This window comes from Sprattus sprattus (assembly GCF_963457725.1).
Source record: "Sprattus sprattus genome assembly, chromosome: 18".
NCBI classification, from domain to species: domain Eukaryota; kingdom Metazoa; phylum Chordata; class Actinopteri; order Clupeiformes; family Clupeidae; genus Sprattus; species Sprattus sprattus.
This window is the reverse complement of record NC_137916.1, coordinates 12,223,855-12,251,274: the sequence shown is the minus strand read 5'-3', so window position 1 is coordinate 12,251,274 and position 27,420 is coordinate 12,223,855. Positions and strand designations below refer to the sequence as shown.

At 46.4% G+C, this 27,420-nt stretch overlaps 1 protein-coding gene across 3 annotated transcripts; it reads right to left on the bottom strand.

The window, feature by feature from the left end:
• Window positions 1-966: 966 nt before the first annotated feature.
• prr36b (proline rich 36b) lies at window positions 967-25,023 on the bottom strand. Of its 3 annotated transcripts, none has more exons than XM_080857273.1 (5): window positions 24,995-25,023; window positions 11,542-12,264; window positions 11,262-11,355; window positions 4,968-5,179; window positions 967-4,788 (listed from the first exon to the last, which is right to left on the bottom strand). In XM_080857273.1, exons 2-5 carry the CDS (start codon window positions 12,149-12,151, stop codon window positions 2,069-2,071), a joined length of 3,636 nt encoding a protein of 1,211 aa, XP_080713399.1. In that variant the 5' UTR covers window positions 12,152-12,264; window positions 24,995-25,023; the 3' UTR covers window positions 967-2,068. The 3 variants fall into 3 exon arrangements, with proteins under 3 accessions (XP_080713399.1, XP_080713398.1, XP_080713397.1); XM_080857272.1 differs by lacking the exon at window positions 24,995-25,023 and adding an exon at window positions 24,822-24,876; XM_080857271.1 differs by lacking the exon at window positions 24,995-25,023 and adding an exon at window positions 21,960-22,145.
• Between the last annotated feature and the right edge of the window lie 2,397 nt (window positions 25,024-27,420).

Sequence of the window (27,420 nt, the reverse complement as noted above, 5' to 3'; positions counted from 1 at the left end):
ATTCCATTAACTGCGCCCAGGCTCAACAATTCTGCCACTTCTGGGCATTTTTCAAGGCTTATAGACTTTCATGCCTTTGGTGAATAACACTATATCCTCATGGAATACATTTTATACTCGTGTTGGATTTGCCAAATACCCCAGTAGTTCAGAAAACCTCCACAATGAAGAAATTATGAAACAAAATTGACTTCATGTTTGGATAATCTTCTGTAAATCACCCTTTCAGCGGACACTATTCTTTCATTGAAAGGCACCTCTGAAATGACCACACATAGATATTTAGAGCAGAGCAGGAGCAAACAAGATTGAGGTGTATGACAAATCATAAGAATGCAGGATGAGCTTTTGCATGTCTGGATTTGTATACATACGAACAGACAAGTAACAGTGGGATGACAAGGGCAGGATGGCTGAGGAGAAACTCCGGTCCTGTATGAAGTCTGTCCTCAGGGGCCGAAGAGGAAGCATTCCGTGCGAGGTGTGGGAATGCGTCTGCGTGTGTGCAGTGGACTCATACAACAGAGGAAGATCACGCTGAAGGCTATGGCACATGGGGCATTCCACCATTATATGCAGGCAGGTGGTGCAGGTGTTTTTTCCCCCCGTCATTCCCAAAGATGCTGGGCTTTGGATAGAATGCACGCTTAACAGATCTGGGAATCATGGGTGAGGCTTCCAGGGAGAGACTGACGTGCACATTCTGCTATGTCAGCGGATGGTGTTGGTCGCTGCACAGGTCTGTGTTAGTTAGGGAAATACTTATGCATGCTGCAAAAAACAAGGATGGAACACCAGGACACTACTATATCAAAATCCCATTATGATCCAACACCATTCCGCTTGACCACATCCTAATCACAAACTTGCTACTGGTGGCAAGGAAATTGTCCTTGCAGAATTTCACAGACACTTCACTTCAAGCATGCAGGGAAACAAAAGGAAAAACGAAACAGGAACATAGAGCCTTGCAATGATGTTTAATGAAATTTTGAAAACCCTTCTGTTAGTGTGAACCATTAATTTAATGAACATCCCCTTGATGAGCGCACTGGTCTGAACCAAGGAATTACAATTGTTGTCGTTAGTCGTACATGCAAATGACTCCTGCAAAAATCTTACACCATCGAACATCTCTTACCTGGGAGTCTTATTTCATTTAAAAAAAATATAAATCAAGTGGGGAGACATTTTTTCACAAATCCAAATCAATTTTTTTTGTTCTTTTTTTTTTTGCTGAGGTACAAAGAACCACTCTGAACCAAATACCTTAAAACAGATGCAATATGAAACATTACCTGTCATCATATACTATCCTTCACAAAGCAGTACTCCTGTATAATGGCCAAGATAAGAAAACAATGTCTTTCCTAACACTCCACAACACCTCCCTCTATACTCATCATAACAATTAAAAAACTGTCAGGGAAAGAAGCCAAGTGATAAATATCTAAGTTTAAATCACTGCTAGAAGAGTTAGTTTGGAAAAGGAGCTAACTTAAGAGGGAGGGTAAGGCTAAATTCTATAGTGCAAGAGATGTGGCATGTGCACAGAGGGAAGGTAAGACGGGATAGTTTTTGCAACAACAAAAATTGAAACAAACAGGTACAAAAAAACTAAACAAAACATTTGTTCGGTAAAAACAGTAGGATAAATACAAAGGTTGGTTGGTAGAGTCCATCCCATTTGTAGTATTTTTTTTTTGTTCCTCTTTGTCTTTAAAAAGAGTGTCAACACAATCAATCAGTCAATCAATCAATGCAAATTCAGGGTGGTTTGCAGTGTTACTTTCAAAAGCACATTCTACTAGAAAATGATCGGAGCTATAGTACATACAGACATGTAAGCCATAGACGCAGAACCAGGACCACAATAGTAGCATGAAAGAAGGAGGCAGCACTGAGTTATCTACAATTTTTTTTTTCCACCCATCCATTCTTTCTCCTTTTTTCTCCTATCATTTGCCCTCCGTTTTTTTTCTAAGGAATCTACCCCAACATGAGAACACACAAACAAGGGGGAGGGACGTGGGGATGGGAGGAAGGTGCATTCCAAGTGAGGAGGGGCTTATACATTACCTGCCAGAAAGTTATCAGTCTTATCGCAAATGGTGGAATAGTAGGGGGGCTGGGTGTCGGAGCCTTCCCCTGGGAGCGGCGAGGACGAGTGACGTGCGTCCGGCTCCAAGGGGTCGGCTTCCTGGAGGAGATCTGCACCCGTCTTTCCACAGAGCATGTACTGATGCTCATTCAGGTCAACTTTCGACTCTCCGCCAAAGGGAAGCAGGTCCACGGGTCCGCCCAGCAGGTCCTCTGCCTGGGCCGCAGCTGATGACGGCATGGTCAGCTCCTTGATGAGCGAGGGGTCCTTGGCTTCCTCCGTCATCTGGTCCTCGTTCTCTAGGGAGAAGATGCCAGGGCTCTTGCCGCAGCTCTCAGCGGTGGAGTGGGCGTTGGAGTTGGAATTGGTGCAGTCGAAGCCGTAAGACGCCACAGAGTTGGCAGATTGGGGTGTGCCTCCATCTTCCTCGTTGCCATCTCCCCCCTGAACCTCGGCAGCCTCCTCGTCCTCAGCTAGTGCAGGGAGATTGCGGGTCGGGGGTGGGCTGTCGAAGGCTGCCATGTGGTCCTCTTCCACCGGGGCATCAGGGTCGTTGATCTGCATCTCGCCTTCTGTGTCACTGGCCTCGTCGCCAGAGGTGGAGGCTGAGGAGGGGGCAGATGCTGGCGCAGTGGGTGGTCCCCCCAGCACCTCATCAGCGGGGAGCGTCTCGGCCTCCTCCTCCTCCCCGTCTCCTCGTTCCAGGTGGATGCCCAGGTCCTGCTCCAAGTCAGGCTGGACCATTGGCACAGGGGTCTGCTGCTTTTCAGAGCGAGACTCCACACCAGAGCTGCTGTCGTAATCACGGAGCTCCTCGGGCGTGCTAGTCTCACTGCTGCTGTGAGCAGCCAGCGCTGTGCCACTCAGTGTGCTGGACTGAGACATGCCCACAGCTGGGGCGACTGGAGGGGCAAGGTGTCCGGGCATGAAGCTCTCCATCTCCTCAAGAGCTGGGGCAGAGGGCTCCTCGGGCATTCGCAGCAGGGGCTTCTCGCTGTCAGGATCCAGAGCTGGACTACTGAACTCCAGCCACGCCTGGGCAGGGGACTTGGTGGGCGACTCCGGCTGAGCCGCTACATGGTCAGGAGAGAGGCTGGTCGTGGTGAAGAGGTTGTTGGGTTGAGCCCAGGGGTCAGCAAATGGATTGGTCTGCCCCCACGCAGACGCTGGAGGGATGGGGGGCTGGGCGGTCATGCGGTTCAAGTTATCACCGCGGACGTCATCAGTGAAGTCATCCACATCGACATTTCCACAGCTCTCCAGTCCACTCTCAGTCATACCATCACTGACCATCTCTACATCTTCATCCTCCTCCTCCTCTTCTTCTCCACCGACCTTGTGCTGTTTCTCTGAACCAACATCCATGTCAATGACCTTCTCCTCTTCCTCAGCCTCCGCTTCCTCACTGTAGAACGTTTTCACGCTTGGAGAACCCATAAATGGTTCCTCTGTCTTCTCTTCCTTCAAGCCAAAGTCATCCATATCACTGGTGGACATCTTGGTCATTCCCTCCCCCATAGTGCTTTGCTGTTGGCTGCTCATATCGCCCAAGCCATGTCCTTGCCAACCAGAGCTGACAAAGTCTGAAGCTTCAGACAGGAGCTCATCCATTTGCAGTGTTTCCCTCGTCTCAGGCATGGACTGCAATTGGCTGAATTTCTTTGTCTCTTGATCATTCTCGTCCTCATTGTCATCGTCCACATCTTCATTGATTTCCTCATCTGCCTTCTCAACTGCCTCCTCTCCTTCCTGGAAGGGTGAAGTAGGGGAAGCTCCAGAGAAGTGATCTGCCGGGGACTTAGCAAGCAAGTCAGGTTCAGTTCCCAGGGTGAGTGTCGTTTCTGTCTGAGCTGCTGGCATGGCAGCTGTGGAAACAAGGAGATCATCCTGACCTTTCACCTCCTCTTCAAACAGATCCTCTGGCATGGCATCATCGGAGCGCATGGGCTGACGGTGTGCCCACGGTTCATCCTGATCACGCAACTCCAACTCAGTAGCAGAGCCCTGGCACTCCATCGGCATGGCTGGGGGTCCAATGGGGGAAGTGGGTGGGGACATCACTGTGGTGCCCAGGGGAGATGTGAAGGTCACAGGATCCTCCATGTGGACCAGGTCTAACTGGGCTGCCAACTGGGGCACTTCAGCCTCAGGTGTTTTCACTACAGGCTCTTCCAAGGCGGCCGGTGTGGGTGCCGACCATACATCCTCCTTTTCTAGAGGCTGGGCTGCAGGAGCTTCAGGCTCTGATGCTGCAGCACTGGCTAGAGCAGCTATGGTGCCGACAGCAGCAGCAGCACCAGCAGCCACTGCAAGGGTGGCATCCTGCCTTTCCTCATCCTTGGGCTCTGGCTGGGCAGACGCTCCTGGCTTTGGGCCACGCTTTACTGGCGTTGGTGTGCTGCTGCCCACTGCCTTTTTGGGACTGGCTGCCTTGGCTGAGCCGGGCTTTGCGCCAGTGGCTTTAGAGGTGGTAGCAGCTTCTTTTGAGGAGGTCGATTTGGCCTCCTTGGGCTTGCTGAGCTTGGCGTCTGCTGTTTTACTGCTGGCAGCAGGCTTCTTGATGGAGTCTGGTTTTGCCGCGGGGGTTGTCTTAGGGGTGTCTGGCTTGGTGGTCTTGGCTGTGGAAGGCCGAGTGAGAGGGGAAGCTGCCGGTTTCTTGGCTGCTGGAGTAGTTGGCTTGCTGACATCTAAAGGAGAACCATACCAAATTATTTATTATGCTAGACAGGCAAGATAAAGACATGCTCCTCAAGAACATACCATGACATTTACCATATCCATAACATGAAAAAGTTGGATTATCACTGATGAACTAAGCAATTCTAAGCTGAAAATCAACGTTGCAAGTCTGTCTACAGTTTCATACCTTTCTTAACAGGAGTGGTGGTCCTGGAGGTTTGTGTTGGAGTGCGACCAGCAGAGGGGGTTGCGGAGCCTGTTTTAGGTGTGGCCGGTTTGTTAACTGTTGTGGAGGCTGTCTTCGGTGTGGCTGGCTTGGTTGGTGTTGTAGTCTTGGACGTGGCCGTCTTGGGTGCTGCAGAGGAGGGCCTTGAGCTTGGGGGACCGCTAACAGGGGGCCTGCGGGAAGACAAAAGAGAAAAAAAGACATTTACGATGTGTTCTAACCGCTGGGAGACCAAACCTGGGGTTAAGACTTGACACAGGCACTTGAATACTGGCATCTTTAGGTGAACGTGAGGTCTCTCCTCTGCTTGAAATTCCATGCGTTACTTGAGAGCCAGGCTGAAAGACGACAGGGAGTGAGGGGCCCTGTCAACAACAGGCACTTGTCAAGCTGTGCATTGATTAGTCACTTCTACACAGAAAGCCTTGGGGCTGTCTAGGTTGGGTTAAACAGCTGGAAATATAGAGGGGAAAAAGGATGGAACTAGGTAAAAGGTGACTGAATGTGTGTATATATTTATATTGCACTGAGAAAGAGAGCAGAGACACAAAAGAAAGGGGTTGTGCTTGAGAAACCATTTTGTTCACCCTTCATCCCCAGTAAGGAGCCTGAAGCGAGGCTGACAAGGCACAAAAAGACTCAGCTGATCTCCATCTCATCCCGGCTCTGCATCATTTCCCCCCCGAGGTTCTGAGACCGCATCACGCGTGAAACACACGTGCGGCCCTGAAAGCCCCCCCCCAATTTTTTCCCTTCTTGCACCACCTCCACCGCCCGGCATCCACAGCCCATCTGACCCCATATGAATGTCAGAGCTCGGATGCATCTGCCTGCCAGCGTGTTCATCCGTGTCCAGCCCGGCCCGGCCCGGCCTGGCCCGGTTCCCTTGTCAGGTCTGCAGCAAACTAACCTACATCCAGTGGCCCTGGCATGAGTCTGTGATCTCCTTAGCTTCCGCTCCGCTGCTCGTTTCTCTGTGCTCTAAATAAAGAACAGCGCGACAGGCGAGGAAAGACGACGAGAGCTCCGTTAATCTTTAATTCTGAGAGAGGCACAAAAATAACTGCTTCAATCCCCCGATGGCGCTATGGATGGGAGTTAAGAGCACATGTTATGCTCAGTCTTGGCCCACCTCCCCCCTTTTAAGATACATTTGTAGCGGCAGAATGGTAACGTTAGCACTTAGTTTTTTTCTGCTCATGGAAGAGGACAAGCTCTACAGAAAAAGGGGTTATGTTCTATATTAAGGACAATGTGTGCTAGTACGTTACAGTTCTGGGACCTTGAAGAACATTCAATAAATGTAGTAGTCTTGCCGCCCTCCTTTGTCTTATTCCTATGACATCCATGTATATAATCACTTACGTATATGTTTACTACCAAGTAGAAAGCCAGCAACAATAGATAGCTTCCAAAACTGTCGAACCCTGGGCTGAAGGTCAACATGAATCATGACAACACCACAATGGAATGAAGAAAGTTGCCAAGATGAATGGCATGTAAAGAATGCCAGAGAGAGGGAACCGTGTTGGGTAGAAACACAGGGAATTGTTACTGACTGGAGGACGAGGGCGGTCCAAGTTAGGAATACAAGGGTTTCTGACAATCAGTGAATTTGTACATGAATAGGAAGTAATATCTGCAATGGAGAGACTACCAGGAAGATCCTGCAGGAGCGTTCATCTTAATCTCCAGGACGGAACCAATATGGATAATCCGAAATGACAAGATGACTCAATTTAGGTAGGGAAGCGAGGGAGATTAGTGAGGCTATCATTCTGATGGAACCAGGAGAGAGGGACGACAAAAGAAACTAACCAATGTGATTAAAAGCCATTAGCTTCATATCAGTGCCATTTTTAACCTCCAAAAGACTCTTTTTATACTTCTACAGCTATTGGACTAAAGTAGTTTGAACGGTCCAAAGTGTTAGGAGGGGCATTTAATGGGTGATATATCTGTGCAATGACAATGGGTGTTTTCTTTCAGATCCATTACAATTAGCGGTCCACTATAAGCTGCACCTTAACATTTGTCACTTTCTGTCATTCATATACAGTATATACAGTACAACTTAAATCATCCTTTGTCTATCCGAAATCAAAGATAAAACATGAACAGATCTGAAACTGGGCCATTGTTGTTATATTTAGTCCTTGTTCTTATTATGATACAGATTTAATGCAGCCACTCAACTGGCAATCTGAAGCCCACGTCACAATCGGGGTTAAAGCAAATGTGCAGCAAAGCCTGAAATGCACTGACGCTTAAGTGTTCAGTGGTTCTGTAGGTCACGGGAAATGCAATCGGGTGCAAAACACAAGTGCGTAAAGTTCACACAAGTTGCCTCGGGCAATTATATTTTATTAATAATTTCCTCTTTCTTTAATATCAGCTCTCTTCATTATGCATTTATGAGGTATCCGGAGGAGCTGCAATGCAAATGAACATGGTGTGCTTTATCATGGCATATCAAAGTGGTGGCCCAATTGGAGTCAATGCCAGGCAGGATGCTTCATCCCCTGCAGCAAAACCAGGCAACAGGGGGGACAGGACCTCCTACTCAGTCAGAGACAACAGAAAGATTAGGGCTGATGAAGTTTTAATTAAGCGGAAAGACCAGGAGGGACTCTTTATCCCGGTTAAAAGACGATCCTCCATCAGGGCACATACAAACACTGCCAGGAGCGCCACAGGAATTCAGCCCTTTTTTCCACCAAATTTAGTCAGGCTCCTCTGCGCGTGTGTTAATGAAAGTCACCAGGCTCAATGGCACAAGAATCTCCAGCTTTGAGCAACAAAGAAACAGCTCTGCTGGATGAGGACTCACAGCCCTCACCTCTCTCTGGGTAAAAGGCCACTACATAGGGTGTCTCCACCACAGAACAAAGAGAGTGTATCTTCTTCGATGAACAATACATGCCACTTTGAAGCAAAGAGCAGTTCAGATTGGCCTCCGCGGTCTCCTGCTGGAATGTGCCTCCCTGTGTAGGCACCAGGAATGTGCATGACAACATTTCAGATAGGATGAGGACTGAGATTCAGGATCAAGACAGAGTTGAGATTTTTGGCGCGATTAGAAGTGATATGAAGGGCAAATATGAGGGAAATGCTGGGTTTTGGAGTCTTGTCTGAGTATAGCAACACTGATATAGTGTGCATAAATAGAACTGTTGCCTTGAGCATTTCAGTTTTGGACACTGAAATAACATCATGGTCATGTTTGACCTACTGGTTTTATATATACATCAGTATGAAATGACCGTTAGCATACAACAGCCAAGATGATCCAAATTGCCATGGTAACATCAATCAATGACGACTTCATATCTAAAATGAACAGGCAATGTCCTTTTTATACATCTGGACTTATGTCAACTGCATACAGGACATTCAAAAAAAGTTGTGTACAATGTGTTGTGCTCTTTTGGCTGAAAAATGTTCCAGTGACACACTGACTAATATTTTTGTGACGGTGACTAACTTCTTCAGTTCAAATCTGTTAATCCAGGTTGTAAGAAACTCTGATGTGTGTGATAATTTATGATGAATAGAAATGTGAAAATAATCTGGTTTCAGCTTAGGTGTTGTTCCCTTTTGCAAGCCAAATGCAGGCAGAGAAAGGTCAGGCAAATATGCCACTTCTTCTGATGCTAGCGCTAGTGAGCAGACATCGATGGCAATTTAAAAAAAAATATTTGAAAATGCAGCTTTCCGTTTGACAGAACAGGGTCGCATGGTGTTTGGTGCAGAGAACCATGAACCACAAGAGCTTTTTAAGACATCCATCAAATCTGCTCTTACGCATGTGTGGGCTCACTCACTCCGCTGTTCAGAGAACACACATGCACACTCACTCACTTTGGCTGCATCACACACACACACACACACACACACACACACACACACACACACCCATCCCTCCAAAACATCCCCCTCCCACTCAATACTTAAATGCACAGAAATTTCCCGCTATATCCATTTGGTGATTAAATCCGTTACTGCACTGACGATGCAAAATGTTGATGGCCGACCGCACCAGAATGGGCCGGTGGTGCCACGCCCAAAGCCTCGGAATGATTTACGGCCTGCTGCAGAACACTGCAGAATGCCTCACCATGACTCAAGATCACGGCCGATGATGCAGCCCGCGTCTGCCAGCCTGATCTCAGACTTCCTTTTCCATTATCTCAACAACCTCTGGGCCAATCAGGACGGCGCTCTGGCTCTCACTGACAGGCTCATGGTCATTGCTGCAATACAGGAAGATCCCACCCAATTTGCTAATGATTACCTCAACTCCTGAGAGGGGAGTGAAGAGGGCGCGCCCTGCAGACTGCCCATATGCTACAACACCAGGAACTGAATGTCCCGCACAATTCAGTCTGGAGCGTTGAAGCCATCCTTCAGTGTATGACACTGTAGAGTAAATGCTTACATTGTTTCAGCGTACACAGGCCCTCTCAGGAGGAATTTAACCTCTGACCTTGGCAGAGCTAGCACTACACTGGAGAGTGAGCCTCATACATGGGCCTCCGTGTGCCATACACTGAGCTACACCTCTATGTTAATGTAACAGTATGAATCATGGGAAGGCCGAACCTGTAATGGTGCCGGATGGCAATAAAGTCATTGCCATCTGAAATTCCTCCATCTACTGATGTTTTAGATAACGCTGGTTTGAAGTGCAGAATTAGGCACATCAGGAATGCTCAGCAGCATGGCCAAGCATCACACACACACACCTTTGAAGGACTAATCATACAATCCCATCTCCACAACACGGTGGAAATGGAAAGTCACTGAAAGGGATTTGTGGGGAATGGCCACCCCGTGCCTATGTATCTTAATCCCATCTAGTTGTGTTATCTAGTGCAGAAAATACCCATCTGTCCAGCTGCAGCTGGCTGACTGAAGCTCTGTTCACAGAGACTACTATGAAACCAAACTCACTGAGGTCTGAACAACTTGACAGCTGTTCCACCTTGGCTGTGAAAGAGATGTGCACACATAGGAAACATATACATTTCTAATCAGTGCAATTAAGACGAACAGAGAGAACTAAGCTCTGTGACCCGGGAGAAATTAGCATGAGAAGGCAGCCGCACACCAACCTCTCGAGGACCTAATGTTCAGACAAAGAGGGGAAAAGTAACGTTGTAAAGGATGACAGATGGATGGACGAGATTCCTGCTGACCTGGTCATCTCATCTTATGCTGAGCTCATCTAATATAGACTCCCATTAAGGAGGAAGGAAAAGGAACCAGGGGTCAAATTGAATTAACAGTGATTTATGGATCTGTCAGGGCCAAGGCCTAAGGTTCTCCTTTAAGTTAGGTAGACAGGAACACAAGGATGGCAGCCATCTCCTTGCAGTTGATCCTTTGCAATCTTGTAAGCACACTCCCTCCACGATCAACACGGACTTGTTCAAAGATAAACACATGAGCTTACAAACACACACACACACACACACACACACACACACACACACACACACACAGACACACACACACACACACACACACAAACAGGTCATTAGAGGCACAGTGTTTCTCAACACCTCAGGACACGTTTGGTCGGGAACCAGAACCCTACCCCCCCTCCCCGCCCCCGTCCCGGTTAACAAAGAGCCCCTTCAGCCCTCAGCAGCCCCAGTCCTCTGTGCTTTCATCTGCCTGAAGGCCGGCTACAGCGTGATTCAGGTGCTGGGCCTAATCTTGCTCTGATTGGCCCAGACCATCTCAAAACACACAAAGCCACTGAAAACATCACTTCTATGTCTGCTCTGTTTGTTGTTTGCCTGGAACTGTCTGGCATCTCTGGATCTCTGGAGAGAATCCACCTAGAGGTCTGGCAGGACTGTTGGCTTGTTCAGTGTGTGTGTGTGTGTGTGTGTGTGTGTGTGTGTGTGTGTGTGTGTGTGTGTGTGTGTGTGTGTATGTGTGTGTTTGTGTGTGTGTATGCGTGTGCGTGTGCGTGTGTGTGTGTGAGCGAGACAACTCCAACAGTGATCCTGTCCACTTTCTCTATTCAAGGGCATTGACTGATTTTAACACAAGGTCAACTCACACACACAACCAAATCGACCTCCCAGTGTTGCTGTACCATGTGTTTGTCTTATCCTTTAGGAGAGAAGGCTGATGGAACTCTGGGATAACTACAGGGGAGATGATCATCTGCATATCTTAACAGCCCTCAATATCATCTCCATCTCTTCTGGGGATGGTGTTCTGCACCAATGGCTGGCCTACCTTGTTGTCTTGGAGATGGGCGGCCTATCAGATTTGGTGGAAGCAGCAGTGCCAGGCTTGCTGGGAGCTGCAGAGGCGGGTCTGGAGGCTGGGACTGAAGGGCAAAAGGGGAAACACTATCAATGCACAGTAACTAGAGTAAATGAGCCTAGTAACAGGAAATGTCTGAAATATTTTAAAACATTAAAACATACCATTTTAACATAGATATTTAACATAACATAGAATTTTACACAAATTCTATACCTTTATTTGTTCCATTTCTGTTGAATTGTCATACCTGTGGTTTTTGGTTTGGTTTTCACTTCACTGCTCATTGCAGACGGGGTCTTTTTAAGCGGCTGAGCTGCCCCTGTCTTTGCTCCATTGATGGCATTAGGAGCAGAGGTGGGACGGGTGGTTCCGGTGGATTTCCGCTCAGCCGGCTTAGTGGGTGCGCGAGAGGTTGGTGCCCCGGTGGGGCCTGCAGGCTTTTTGGCCGAATTGATGGTTGACGTGGTCTTCTTGTCTGCGGTCCCGGTGGTGGGTTTCTTGGTCACTCCGTTGGTCTGAGGTTTCTGTGTCCCATTAAGCAGGCGGCTCTGGGCTGTGCCGGGCCGAGAGGCAGGCTTGGTTCCTGTGGTTCCTGTGGTTCCTGCTGTCTTCAGCTTGGCTGTGCCCTTCGTCTTGGCTTTGGGATCCGTTGGTTTGTCACTCTTGTCCGTCTTGGCAGGAGGGGCCGGCGTCTCAGTGGGCTGTGGCTCACCCTGGCCTATCTCCTGCGACGGCATCAAAGGATCGGGGACCTGGTCAGCACCCTCTCCTGCCGGTGGGACCACCTCCATCACAGGGTCAGCAGCTAGCATTTCCATCGGCTCCACTGCTGCCGTGACAACCCCATCAGGTATCATGACGTCTCAGTCCTGGAGGCCCGTCTCAGGAATTGGGTTAAGGAAAGGCACTCGGAACGCCGTCAGGAGTAAATAGACAGCAAAGCCGGGCAGCTACCTACAGTCTGGGCGACCTGCAAAGAGACAAGACAAGGTGAAGCATTCCGAGTGAGACAATAAGGCAGACGGGGCAGAACAAGTGAAAGCCTGTGTGTCGCCTCGTAAGCAGATAAACCCCGAGAGGGGAATCAGATAAAGGATTACGCAGCACACACACGGGCGCAGAGGAAACCGCTTGGAGCTGCAAACAAAAGGAGGAGTAAACCGGGCCAAGAATCTAAACAGAGTGATCAGAGAAGGAAAGAACAGAGTGTGATACACTCACACAAAAAAAATATTATTCATGATCCTACTTTGCACCCAACATAAAGAAAAACACAAAAGCAAAACAAGAACAAACACCTTGTAGTTTTAAAACATGTTGTTAAAAAATGTTGAACATAATCAGAATGAAGGCAATCTAGCAGAACCACAACCTTGTGATCCTATGGATTAAGTTCCACTCTTCTGAATCATTCTGCGTACCTAATAGTCCTCCCTTATAGGTCAATAATTATCCATTTGGATATTAGTCTAAATCAGGAAAAAAATAAAAATCCTGCCATATACAATCTAGGCTTGTGACTCCAGAGGGTCTTTATTGCTCATATAGAAACACTGACTAATCAGATGAGAAATCAAGGATGTACAGAGGATGTTATCAAGCAGCTATTCAGAATCGTTTGTGTCACTGGACCGAGCAACAAAAGGAAGTGGTCGGGCCCAGAGGGAATATGGGAACCAAAAGTGACAACGATGGCAGTGATCTCATCTGGATGACAGTACACCACTTTCACTGCTGAACTAAACTGACTTTCACACAGCTATCCCCCTCACACACACACACACACACACACACACACAAACAGAGAGAGAGTGAGAGAGAGAATGAGAGAGAGAGACAGTGCCCCACCCTCAATAACTGAGCAGTCAGCTGGCCTGTGCCCCTTGGTCCACCACTGCCTCGTCCTTCACAGAATGAGCTACTGTTCCCCATGTTCTTCAAATCTCCTTTTTCATTACCATCCACACATTACTGACTCCTATCCCGCTCCTCCTCCTCCCCCTGTCCCCCTTCTCTCTTCCTCCGCTCCCTCATGATGAGATCTGTTCTCTGTTAGCGTTCGCACAGATGGCCAGAGCAGCTGAGCCAGCCCCGGGAGAGCCAGAGCGAGGGAGAGGGGCCGAAAAAGGACAGAGGAAGAGAGAGAGCGAAGAGAGAGAAGTTAAGGAGGAAGAGAGAGAACAGGGAAAAAAGACTGAGAGATGGAAGGCGATGGAAAAGAGATGGAAAGAGATTGAGGGGAAACCTGGGGGTTGCGACACAGTGGAGGTCATGGAAAGAGTCTCGGGAACACAGCGGCAGACTTCGGCATAGATTGGAACGGAATATAGACTGAGGGAAAGAGTTGAAGAGAGATACAAATAATTGGGGAAGGGGCTTACTTTCCTGACCCAGCTGAGAGCCTCTCAAACACAGCTGAGATTACTACAGTAAGCAGAGCAGACAACTCACCCACCAGTTACTGAGAGGTGGGAGCAAAGAAAAAAAAAGAAAAAAGCCTAGTGTAAACATGCGCTGACTGCAGCCATTTTCTTTCATACATCCTCCCCCTTATTTTCTTCATCTCTGTCCACTCTTCCTTTACCACACACACACACACACACACACACACACACACACACACACACACACACACACACACACACAAACACACACTCCCTCTCTTGCTGAATCATTCTCTCACACTCTGTCTCACTCACAAGCCCTCTTTTTTTTCTCAGCATACTTACTCTGAAACACTCTGTCCAAGTGCAAGACGTGGCTGCACAGACAAGCAAAAGCAATCCCCCTTTTTTTCTAGACAGCAAAAAATGCTCAGCCCCCTTCCCTTCATCCCCCGCCCTCTCCCACGTCTCCTCTGCTCCTACCAGCCAGGCTGCTGCTGCTGCTGCTTCTCCAAATCCCCAAAAACCCAGACTGTTCCCCTTGAGTGCTACTCAACCCCGGTCCCTGTCTCCTACCAAAAGAGTAAACAAGTTCAAATCCCAGCAGTGTCTCCATCCACCCCCCTCCTCCCCATCACCCTATCCCCCCCCCCCCCCCCATCTCTGAGCGTCTCTGCTGCAGCCGGGACTGTGAGCGGCTGAACAGCCTGTTCTCTTCCCCTCTTTCCTCTGTGGTGATAAATCTCCAGCGTTCAGACGCACCGGCGAGGCCAGAGGAGCCGCAGAGCGCGCCGTGTCATTTCAACCGGCTAACTGGAGCGCTGCCCTGGCTGCTCCACTAATCAACTTTATTATTTTTTTAAAGCTCTCTCTCCCGCACAGGACAAGAAATAAGAGTTCACTGTGGGGCTCCAGCTCTGTTTCACGTGAAGCAAGTTCAACCATTCGATATATTCAAAACCCCTCTGGACCGTGGAAAGGGTGATTCAAAGATTTGGTAAACATTTGGACTCAGGGGCTCTCAATCCTGGAAAAATCTGCAGCTGGGATTTTTAAATCCGTGGCAAGGGATCCCTGCTGACCAGCAGCATCTGTGAGCTGATGGAGTGAGGTGTTGGCTTTCAGCTGCTCTATGGGGTGAACCAGGGGACACAACTGAAAGGATATGAGCTCTGAGGGTCAGCGGTTTTGCCAGGGGGAAGTATGACATCATAATCTGACCTTCTGTTTGGCTATCACGTCCTCAAAGTGCATGCCTCAGTGCAAGACCCCTCACACCCCACCCCACACCACACCACTACCAAACAAGTACCAAAATCGATATCATGATCTTTAAAAATGCATATCTATTGACTTGTTCAAGCTTGTTCAAGGCCAAACTTGTTCAAGGCCAGTTAAATGAAGTATGAGGTGTAATCCCAAACAAACATTCTTGGTTTCAGTGAGAAGCAGGGCAAACAAACATGGGCTAAGACCTGGACTTAGAAGACCAGTGACAATGGGGTCACTTAGCAGACAGTGCCAACACGCTCATCTTTCCTGTTCTTGAGAGTCACATGCACAAACACTCACCCAGGCTAAGCTATTGCCTCATCTCATTATAGTAAACCAATCCCTGAACAGATGCTTAAGGTCCCCTGCAGGATGAAGGGTGGATAACACCAGCTGGGCAAGGTGTGCTCATCTTGCAAAGACCCACTTACCATGTAAACAAAGCCACCAACCGGGTATTATAGTCACTAGATACACCACCGCGCACCACACCAATGTGCCACTCAACACCACACACAGACATTGCTCAAACAATTTGGCGGCCTACCAACATGCCAGGAGATCCATTCCATTTTAATTTGATTGTCTAAGAAGTCGATTCCATGTAGACTAGCTCTACTCTTAATCAGGTCAACAGCATATTTTAATAGTAATCAGCGTTATGACCTCTTTTCTTTCCTCATTGTTTGGCTGCTTGATGAGTTTTCTTGATCAGAAGGACATACTGATGCATAAATAATTCCATGCGAAGAATATTGTGCTGAAGAAACACAAAAAGCCACAGGAGGAGACTCTTGAGGAATATTTATCCAGCAATTAAAACCCATCAGAGGCCAGAGAGGCTAATGCTAATCTGGTAGAAATAGAGTTGGTGGTAATTGCCTTACGTCTAAAAACCACCCTTTGGTTATCAGACCTGAGTGAGCTAGAACACAAACACACGGACATGCTAATAGACAAAGCGTCTGCATGCAAATAGCTGAGCTACACGAGTGGCATCTGTTCTCAGTGCATCCATGTGAGTGCGCTCTCCACAACTGCATGTCCCCAGGGCTGGCTTTAAATAGTGGGCCGTGAAGGAAGTGAGGGGGCAGGAAACTCGACGTTCTGCAGCAGGAACACTAGCAGAGAGTCTGTCACCTCATCAGTGACTCCTGGAGTGGAAGGAGCTGGGCTTCATTTGGACTCCTGGAGGTCCTTATGAAGTGGTCTGTGGCTAAAAGCTATCGTCTGCTAATCTGCTATGTTTATGCCCTGTAGGACCTTAGCTGTGAAGTTGACCAATGGACCGTGACAAAACAAACTCTCACTCTTTCCTCCAGCTCTGCAAGCCGGGCCTCTGTCAACCCCTAGCTTTCTCAGACCCTCCTCCAGGACAAAAACAGACCCCCATTGATGGAAAGAGTGTATAGGGGGCGGGTTGGGGGTTGCTTGGATATAGAGCTGCAAGGGGGTTGGTTCTTTGTGGGGTGGGGTGGGAATGTCTGCTATGTGTTGGGTGTCTACGATGCTCCACTCTGTAAGACCGAGGGTTGAAAAAGGCAGCTGGCAAGACGCTGGCACAGAGTGTCGTAAACAAACACCACCAACAAACAGGCACCATCTTGGGCAAACGCATAAAAACCCAGCTCCTTCTCAGGAGTGAGGTAGCTAATGCATCTTGATGGTATTCAGTTTATGAGCTAGCTCCACAGATTCCTACCAGTTTTTAGTACACCATATACAGAAAGACAAATCGATTAGCCCTGAGGTGTGTTTGTTTAAAACAGCATTTACTCAATACCAGATTAAATTATCAAAGGGAGGAATGTCCCATTTCATTTACACTATCCACAGGGTTCCTGCCTGTGTTGGGTGTCTGAGCTGGGGGAGAGCAGAGAACAGGGGTAGTTATGATTTAAAATGGCTTAGATTATGAAAGGGTTATGTAACGCCACTGAAATGAAAGCATGTGTTCGCAGGAGAAGCTATTGCCTCATTGCGATTGGCTTATCAACAGGTCTACACAAGGCACAAGGCCTCCAATAACTTCAACAGCCCTCCAGCTCTCGGAGTCAAAGCAGGGGGAATAATAGGATGTATGAGAAAAAAGGATGCCATTTTGGGCCCCCATCCAGCTGAAGAAGCAGAGTTGAGATGCAGCTAAAGCCTGGGGTGAGGAGAGGTAAGAGGGGTGGGATGAGTATGGTGGGCATACAGAAACACATGACGTGCCTGCCCCCCCCCCCCCCCCCCCCTCATAGAGAATGCCTGGCTACAGCACCACTCCCCCTACATCCACAACGGATCCCCCTCACCACCACCCCCCACCCCAGTCAGGGGGTCAAGCCACCGCCCGATTCCTGCACAAAAACAAACCACTGTGAACAAAGGCCCTGCTCCACTCAACTGAATTCCTCCCTGGTCACAAAGAGGGAGGGAGGGAGGCAGGGAGGAGGGGAGATAGTGCCTTCCCGGACGATGACGACAGAGGCCTACTGGAGTGGGCGATTCCTCTAAGGCCAGAGTCTGACATGGGAAATTAAAAAAGAATACAGAATTTCAAAATAGGCCTGTGGCTTTCTATTAGGGGGCATCAGCATAGCCCAGCTTTTCCCCTCAGCTGACAGCCCAGCAGCTTGTGTGACAGATACCTGGATGCCGCCCATGTGACAGGGAGGTAATCCCTTGCGTTGCAGACAGCTTTAAGCAGGGGTTTTAGATGCACACCCTCCTGGCACACTAACTGACTGACTTTACGGACCGTAGTCAAACTCATTCCTCTATAAAAGAGAACTGTATTTTGGGAATGCAAGGCTGGCACTGCCCATTCAGTCATACGTGCGTGCCACCCCGGGAATCCAGCAATGCTGGTCCTGACCCACCCCCTAACTCCACCCCAACCCACTTCATTGCTGTGTGTCGGCCCCCTGGAGAGAGGAAGATTAACACATGACAGAGTTGGTTAACCCTGGACAAAGAATGATGCTAATCCTGCTCCACTGTCCTCCAGCCCAGTCCAGTGCAGAGAGAGGGCGAGAGAGCAAGAGAGGGTAAACAGAGGGGGGAGTGGACGAGAGATGTGAAATGATAGATGAGGGAAAGAGAGAGCGACAGCCGAGAGAGAGAGCGCGCGTGCGCGAGAGAGACGGGGGGGGGGGGGGGGGGCGTTGTGGGTAGGGTGGCAGAGATGCTGTGTTCCATTCAATTTCTAAAAAGTGTCCATCATCATTAGGGAGACACAATCCCACAACAAACTTTCCTGCTGGGGCTGGCCACTGGGTTGGCTAGGAGTACCCGAGTGATCTTGACTGGGTAAATATTGATTCCCACTGAGAAAGTGCTTGAGTGACTCTCCATATGGTGCACTGTGGCACTACTGAACCAGAGAAGGGGAGATCTCCGTTCACATCAGCCCTCCCAAGAGGTTTCCTGCAGGGATCCAGAGGAGCAACAAGGCGGAGATAATGGGGACTGAAGCCCTAATCTGAACCCTGAAGAGAAAAAACACAGTGCCATTGCCCAGTTTGTGTCAGCAGTAGGTCCCTGCTGGATGGGGGAATCAATGAATCAATTAGACGGTGCCTGATCAGAGGCAGCTGGTGGGGGTTTGATTACGGCCATCAGATCCAGTTCTGGGGAACACAGGGTGACATCTGGACTGAATAGTGAAACCAATCCTCAAGAACAAAGGTTGGCATAAATATACAAACAAACAAACACAGACGACTAGAAATGCACATCCTGCAGTGCCTGCCCCCCGATAATCAGATTAGGTTCTTCTGATAACTCAAGAGCAGACACATTCAAAAAGAATCAGACCCCCTGCATGTCTTCTAGCGTTGGAAAACTCTATAAATCAACATAAGGCAGCCCAGGACACATAACCTATAACCTAAACCTTTATTTTAAAGTGACAGTGCACCAATAATAAGTATAGGCCTACATCATCATAGGCATTCAGTACTTTAGTACAGTATCTTTTCAACTGAATATGAAAGAAAAGAAAAACTCGCTGCATAGAAGTGCACAAATGAACTGTCTGTATACGTATTAGTCTATTTACTATTACTACTAAATAAAAAAGACAAAATGTGTGTTAAAATATTAGTATTATAATGTTATAATACAAACATAACATTATTTCATGATAAAATTACTACTAATAAAGTAAAGTAAAATATTCTATAAAATAAAAACACAGAGGGTCTCATTTCTGCATGCACAAGCGCACCGCTGATGACAACAATCGTAGGGGAAACATAATTAAGATCTCAATATTGACCAAAATAATCGTGATTATGATTTTTGCCATAATCAAAAAGTCCTACAGGACATGGCCAGGGCTTGGCTTTGGGAATGAAAGTAGTCGCAGTAGGCTCTACAACTGTAATATCTCCCTAATGGCTAACGTTTTCCAGGACTAAGTGTAGCCTTCTGCCACACATGGAAGACATGCAGGGGCCATTTTCTGTATTATGTGACAGACAGCCAACTATAATGCCCGGATAAAAGACAGAAACATTTTAACCAGAAGGTATGCGGAACAGAATAGATATCTTGTATGACTGTAGGCAACTGCCTCCCTAACGTACAATAACTAAAAAACAGAATTGCTCGGTCCTGCCTCTGAAATACAATATGCCCTTCAGCAACTGGCAGCAGCATGACGCCCATCACAAACTGGTACAAAGATACATGAGAATGTTTTTGTTATCTTTTAAAAACACACAACAATAGAGACCACAGACATTTGACATCAACAGAGAGGGGCATGTGGCGGCAAAATTGGGGTATCGTGGATCGCTGTGGTCAACATTATCTCCCTGTGCACACCCTGGTGCCAGTTCAGTTGATCCTTCAGGGCCGGACGGCCATGACAACTGTATCTGACCTAGCTTAGGGTGTGCTGACCACACGTGGCAAAAGCTACAGAAAGAAGGTCGCTATAAGCCCAGGATGCCTTGGGAAGCCTGAGTCATGCCCATACACCGCAGGCATGGGCATAATTCATCTTCATTCAGTGACACACACAAAAACCACACTAACAATCTCTCCTTTTACCCAGTAGCCTGCAGGGCTTATGCTGTGTTGCAGAAAAAAATAATAGGTCTTAAATTGAACTAGAGATCATGGGATTCCATATTTTGGAATCAAAACAAGGGATGTTTATTTTACCATGGTGTTTAGAGCTTTTAACAAGACGTCGGAGGTGATGAATTTTCTCATAGTCACTGTAAAACTATCGGCAGGGGTTATGAACTTAGTAACAGCACATCAGCAAAAATATTAAACTGGAGAAGATGATGTGTCACAATCAAAATAATAATAGCCTAGTTCTTGTTAATCTATGGTTGAAGAAATAGCCTACTGAACCTACTCAAATTAATTTGCTGATCCAAACTGTGAATTTAATTTATCTGACCGATAGGCCTATGAATGATAAATCCGTCAACATCAACGTCTGTGACAACCACTTTTCAACTTTATAGGATGACCGGTGAAATCGAATGACATGGTGCACAGACACAACTGGTGCTCTGTCTTCTGCGAAATATGACAGTGGGCCTAGTCCCCTGATATATTGGGGAACACAAAATAAGTTTGAAACTTTTGTTAATAGCCTACATATGAGCTGTTATACTCTGATGTATTTTAGCCACAGCCCGTCTCTAGTAGACCTGAACTACTAGACATGCCAAATCATTCTGACCGACGGACGAGTGGGCCTACACACAGGCTAATGTTGGCCTTATTAGTCGCCCGAGGATGCTATTAATTTTGGAAAGCATCCACGCCACCCTGCAGATCATTTCAGAATATCGACCAACCCTTGTCGGTAATAAGGCTACCCCCTTGAATCGTTTTATCCGACTGACGAAACCATGCATAACAAGGCAAAGATAGGCTTGCGGGCAGCTCAAAACATCATTGTTAATTCGTGATCGTATTTGGCAGTAAGGCTCGACAGACTTTCATCGCTTTTATGCTGATGGGTGTTGCTGAAGCTGGAATCATTTAACTCTTTTCTGACCCGCTGAACGTTTCAGAATGGTAAATCCTACTGGTATTTCAGTTCATGTTCACTTTATCACCTCACTAATGGCATGCTAAAGAATCCTGGCATCAATAAAGGTAACGTAAATACGACCTGGTATAAACTAAGGCGAGTGAGTGTAGCCCAATACTAACCGAGTGGACAACTAAATTAATAGCGCTAAATTACCCATCCCTTCGCCTGAGGCGGGTCAATGGATCCGCTACGCTCAGAGCAAGCGAGGCACCCACTAAAGAACAATAGATCTCAGCAACATGGAATTGAGAGGGAGAGTAAAGTTTATTTGAGGAGTGGTGAAACACTTTTCGAAAATCGTTTACGCAAAGCTGAAAATTACGATGTGATCTGTCTACACGACACGTTACAGACCTTCCAATTCATCCGACCTTGTAAAAGCAGCTCTCTGAATGAGTCAGATCAGTACAATATAGCCACACCATATAAACGCAATCTACTAGCCTACCACCGCCCTGTCTGTCCCCCTCCATTTCCATCGAAGCTCGAACGTGATGGGTTCCTCCCTAGTGAATATTTAGATTGAAGTGCGTGTGGATTGTTAAGTGAGTAGGCCTAATAGATAGTCGGATTTGAAACAAAGGGCTTTAACAAAACATAACATCGTGAAATGTGACAACGATACAAATTCACCGGAAACATTTTCCAGCTCTAAATTCAGCTTTGTAAATAAGGCTACCAGTAGGCTATTAGTTAACTAAATATCAACCATTGTAACTCGTGTGTTTCAATTCGTACATAGGGTTCTGCAAATTCTTGTAACAGGCTGTGGCAATGAGCTTCCAGCCTACGTCGTAGTTGAACACAATCCATTATTTGCGACAGACGATTTCAACTCTAATGTTGCATTGTAACACATTTCGGCATAGCACAGGGTTTTACTGTCACCACAAATGTCAAGTAAAAGAAAGACAACCGGTTTACTATACAGCGTGTCAGCCATTCACCTATCCTTACCTCTTAAAGCAGTTCTTCCTTTCAGCAAGCTACGCCCAAAAGTTGTCTATCCTTGGCTGTCTAGATGGAATCCACAGATAATCTGAGCTCGACAAAATTGAACAACCCTGTCGTACACAGCGCTCTATGAGCTAAACGGTGAATCTGACCCGCCAAGAGACCCTTTCTGTACCGCCGTTTTCAGGAGTAATGTGCACGTCGCTACCAAAGAATGGGACAACGCTTTAGCAGTCCACGCACACTCCTTGGGGCGAACGGATGGACGGGCGGTACAGAGGGTTTTACCAAGGCGAAGCGCGGGGGTGAAATTGAAAGGGATGAATAGCCAAGGAGCTTCGGTTTCTCTCCTCCGCGCCCAATCAGAGCAGCGACTCTGATTTATTCAAATGAAGGATGATGTCATGCTTCGGACCACCCCACGGTCGTTCACCCTTTTTCTCTAAACCCTAGCACCCTTCTCCTTTACCGTACCCCTGTTCCTCCTTCCTCCTCCTCCTTCTTCCTCCTCCACCTTCCTTCACTCGCGTTTTTACCCTGTAGCTTCTCTTGACCTTAAATCTTCATTCTCACGATTGCAACAGTGGGCCAGATCAGGGGTACACACACACTTACCAACATAAGATTCAGCCTATACCTTTTACACTTATTTTTTAATATAAGTTTTATACTATTAACCTATTGTATGCTATTATAGTCTTACCCTTCTATATGTAAAATAGAAAGAGGACGGAGTGTAGCCTACTTTCAATATTACCTTCAAATTCTTCACAGCAAGTGATGTCCAAAAACTTTAATAAGCAGCCTATTCATTGAATATATTTCCTAATTCCCCTATGTTCACTCCAACCCCACCCCCACCCAGTCTTTCCAAACAAAGACTACCATTAATATATGCGAGTAGGCTGTTAAAACATGAGAATGTTTTCTTCTATGTCCTCTGTAGACAATCATTCAAGCACCTTGTGCAACAATAATATTCCCTCACGACTAGTTGGGGCAATGAAGGGAGATAGCTTATTGAAACTTGATTGTTAACGACAGAGGCTGAAATAATTATGGCTTGATCAGAAATAGATTTGTATACGCAGATGTCAAATGAGACTCACAAACACAGACACACACAAAGATACATACCACTGTCTGTCCAGCCTCTCCGCTGTTATACAAGCCTTTGTTTCCCTGTTGCTCAGCTCCCTCAGCAGGGTGGGCTCTGTCTGTCTGTGTGTTCCAAGAGTCCCAGTCTGTCTGTCTGTCTGTCTGCCTGTCTGATCGAGCAGGGAGTTTGTGTGAGCTCTGAACCAGCTAATGGGCAATTTGCCTGGTCCTCTTCAGCTGTCTCTAATGTGAGTATTTGTTTTGCCAAAATGAAGAAAATCCCCCTCCTCCTTTCATGTCTTTTTTGCAAATGTCTGTATGAAAGTATCCTGTCATTGGCTCAGGCTTAGGTGTTAATTCAGAATCCATTTGTTGTTTTTTTGTGTGTTGTTTTTACTACCTTGCCTTGATATGTCTGGTTGAGTCATGATTTCAAAATTACTTCATGCTCCCTCCCTTTTTTAATGGGCATGTAGTGCTTAGATCATAGAATTGAGTGTTTTATCCTCAGTTGTCTACAGTCTGACCAGCTAACAGGAGAGTACCTGTGAGAGGTGATGGGATACTGAGTGGACAAGGCAACACTGTGCACTTGCCAGCGATAGGTGGGTTGGCAAGGGATGCAGGGGGAAGAAAACAAAGGGAGGAATTTTTTTCCCCAGAGCAAGAGAGCGGTGGCTTGAGGCTCTCAGGGAGGCAGGAAGGAACCGGGAAGAGGGAGGAAGAGGCTGGGAAATGTAACCGCCATTCAGTCCCCCATGTTATTTATCGCATTGTTTTCCCCCTCCGCCTGCCTGCCACACAGCTGGGCCAACACTGCATCACAAAGAAGCATTCTGGCAGATTGACAAGCATACACCGGCAGGGCTGTGGCACTAGGAACAGCCAATACACACATACACATATACACACACACACTCAATTGGGTTATGAGTATGAACACACTCCTGGCTACACACACAAAAAAACAAAAGCGATGGACGTGCTGGAAATTTGAAAAACAGGGAGCAGAGATTCTGAGCGCACCTATAGCTTCACCCCTACTGTGCCCAGCCGGTTGGTGCTTATGACACCACGGGAGGAACAGCGTGAATGAAGCCTGCCATCACACAGGTTAGCACATGCCGATACTGCTGTTAATTAACACCAGTTCCCATGAGGGAACAGGACATGCTCATGCTGCATAGAATTAGCATATAGAAGACTGCAGTGGAGCTTGTGTATGAGCAACCAATATGGTATATATATATATATATATATATATATACTATATGTACTGTATATATATAATTGCTGTTGTAGCTACATAGCGTAGTATATAATACATTATATAGTATACAATGTTGAATATGATGAGCTTTAAACATGACATTAAACAAGATATTATAATTCAAGATAGATAATTCAAATGATCAGTTGATCTCAAATCAAGTATAATAAACAATATGATTCATGATATATTAATGTTACTGAGGAATCCAAAATGCTTGTTTGGGAAACCATCCTAAGTTCTAAATCTCAAGAGAAATGCTTTGTACCCAGCTTACTTAGTCATTGAAGCTTCTGGCAAATAGGCATTGCCTTGAAGCCAGTTAACGGTCTGGGCTCAGCAATTCTCACTGATGGTTTCTCGTAAGTGGCCTGGTCTGGCCACATCCTGAATAAATAATACATGATTCTGCTAAAGGGCGATGGACGAGCACTCTCCCAACGCTGATACAGAGACCTGCATTAACAGCCCTGAGTGGACATATCAGCTGGACTGACCTTTCCATCTGCCTCTTCTTCCTCATCCATTTGTGTGGGTCCATTTACCCCAGGCTCAGATTGGCTTTTGTGTGTGTGTGTGTGTGTGTGTGTCTTTCCTATCTAGTCCTTGTATAACAAGCCACTGTCTTTCTTTGGATTATACAGAAATATTTAACAAGGAAAAGTCCCACCTTTTTTCTCAGCTGCCAGACACAGTTCCCACAGCTGCTGATGAGTGTCAGACTAAGTCCACCACGCTGAGTCCAGACATCTGTTTTCTTTTCTTCGATAGCGTCTCTTAGTCCTTTCTTTTTCCTTTCAACACCTCCTCCTTTTCTGTCATTTCCCCTCCTCCCTCTCTGTCTTGACCAGACGGGTATTGATTGAGCTGGGCTGAAAGTGCTTGTAGTCGCAGCCTTGGCTCCAAGCTCTCTCTGGTGGATTCGCAGAGCAATTACAATGTGCTGTGAGACTGCCTACTGGGCAGCAATCCAAGGTCCACTCAGCTAAGTAAGCATCTGAAGCACGGGAAATATGAGCAACACACCAGCACCACAACTAATAACAGTCTACATTGTAACATTCCTAGAAGATAAGGTTAGAGTTCTAGATCACAGGTAATACAGTGACTCAAATGATCACAAAAAGTCAACTGATTGAATCAGACTTATCGTGAATTAGACTAGATTACAACTGCTCTAGATACCTATGCAAGAATTACTCTTATCCATTAACCACAAGATACAATAAGAAGACCGACACATTGAAACTTGTTTAACATTTTTACTGATCACTCAGCAGTGGAAAGATAACAAGTTAAAATATTTGATCATTAAACCCATACGTTCAAATGGTCATCACGCTAAATTTCAACAGTCTCACAGTAAAGAACCTTACAGCTTTGAAAAGTTCAACATGTTATAAGCCTATAAACAGGAATTTGGAGAAAACTTGGATTTTTTTTTTTTGTGTAAAACATCCTGGAGGCCTTATTCCTGACAGGGAGATTATTTTATATTATGAGTGAACAAAGGCCATGGCTTGCAGACAAACTTCAGAATCTGTGACGCTGCTAACCAAGTTTCGTGCAATATTATGTAAATGTGAAAAATCAGAATCGCTTTCCTTGAAGGTATGCTTATAAAGAAATTATTTTAAAACAAACATTTACATATTGTGTACTTGAATGTGCTGCAGAATATTTATGACATACATACATACATACATTAACATTGATGAAAGGCATTATTTAAATTGGAACTATGGGATATGAGAAATTCAAATACAAAATAAAATAAAAAAATCTTGAATTAATAAGTGTATTATTTCCAATTTATAGCAAGATACATGTTTTTAATATAAGTCAATCTGAGGTGTACATTCCCTATACAGCTGCAGACTGTGGCATACACTTTTTATTTAATGTCCCTTTGAACATGCCCCTCTGTAGAACTTTGTAAACATTGCAAATATTTTACAGTTACTAGAGCGTCCTGTGATCCTGATTTTGCAAGAGCTTAAGTGCAAATTGTGAACTAATTCTATATAAATACAACATAAATTAATACATTTACCTAGTAAAGTACCTTCTCAGTAATGTTGTTTCCAACAAACTGTTCACACAAAGCATATTCACATAATCTTTTCATCTTCCACATGAATTTCCCTGAAGACAACTGAATTTTTTTCCCTGTCTTGTCAAAACATAAGCATATCAAAAGTCTTTTCCATTTAAAAAAAAATTAAGTAAAAGAAACATAAATTATACTAAAGTAATTTAGTGTGTGTGTGTGTGTGTGTGCGCGCGTGTGTGTGTGTTAATGTGTGTGTGTGTGCGTGCGTGCGTGCGTGTGTGTGTGTGTGTGTGTGTTAATGTGTGTTTGTGTGTGTGTGTGTGTGCGTGTGTGTTAATGTGTGTGTGTGTGTGTGTGTGTGTGTGTGTGTGCGCGTGTGTGTGAGTGTGTGTGCGTGTGTGTGTGTGCGTGTGTGTTAATGTGTGTGTGTGTGTGTGTGTGTGTGTGTGTGTGTGTGTTAATGTGTGTGTCTGTGTGTGTGTGTGTGTGTGTGTGTGTGTGTGTGTTAATGTGTGTGTCTGTGTGTGTGTGTGTGTGTCTGTGTGTGTGTGTGTGTGTGTGTGTGTTTTCTTTTGTTCACAAAGTGGAGTCATGGCTTATGAACAGAACACACAAAACCACCGGCCAGTCTTGTGTGTGTCGGGCGCAAGGTGTTTATGAAAAAGCACACAAAGAAACAGACCCAAAAACACGAGATGTGAAAAAAAGCTGCATGAAGAGTGCGTGTGCTTCCAGGTCCCCCATCAGCTCTCCCCTAAGACTTCTCCAAAGGGAAGTCTCTATTGGCTATGGATTGAGCACCAAGGCTTCCAGCTGCTGGTGAGTGAGGAGTGAGTGAGTGCTGCTGCGGGGTCACCTCGCTCAGAGGCCCATCAATATTGATGAGCACCAGTGGCTGCAGGGCCCGTCTACCTCCTCTCCGCTGTCATCTCATCAAGAGGAGGGGAAGATAAAAGACAAGACAGCAGAGCAGCGGAGTGGAAAGCTCTGAGCGACCTGGGGGGGTATGGGGGGGTATGAAGGGGAAAGGAATGCGGTGCTGA

Excerpts from the sequence above, each read along its gene's own strand:
- prr36b (XM_080857273.1), bottom strand. The coding sequence starts at position 12,151 with ATGATACCTGATGGGGTTGTCACGGCAGCAGTGGAGCCGATGGAAATG. Across the intron at positions 11,356-11,541 it reads AACCAAACCAAAAACCACAG|TCCCAGCCTCCAGACCCGCC; the intron begins GTATGACAATTC and ends TTTGCCCTTCAG. Across the intron at positions 5,180-11,261 it reads CCCATCTCCAAGACAACAAG|GCCCCCTGTTAGCGGTCCCC; the intron begins GTAGGCCAGCCA and ends GTCTTCCCGCAG.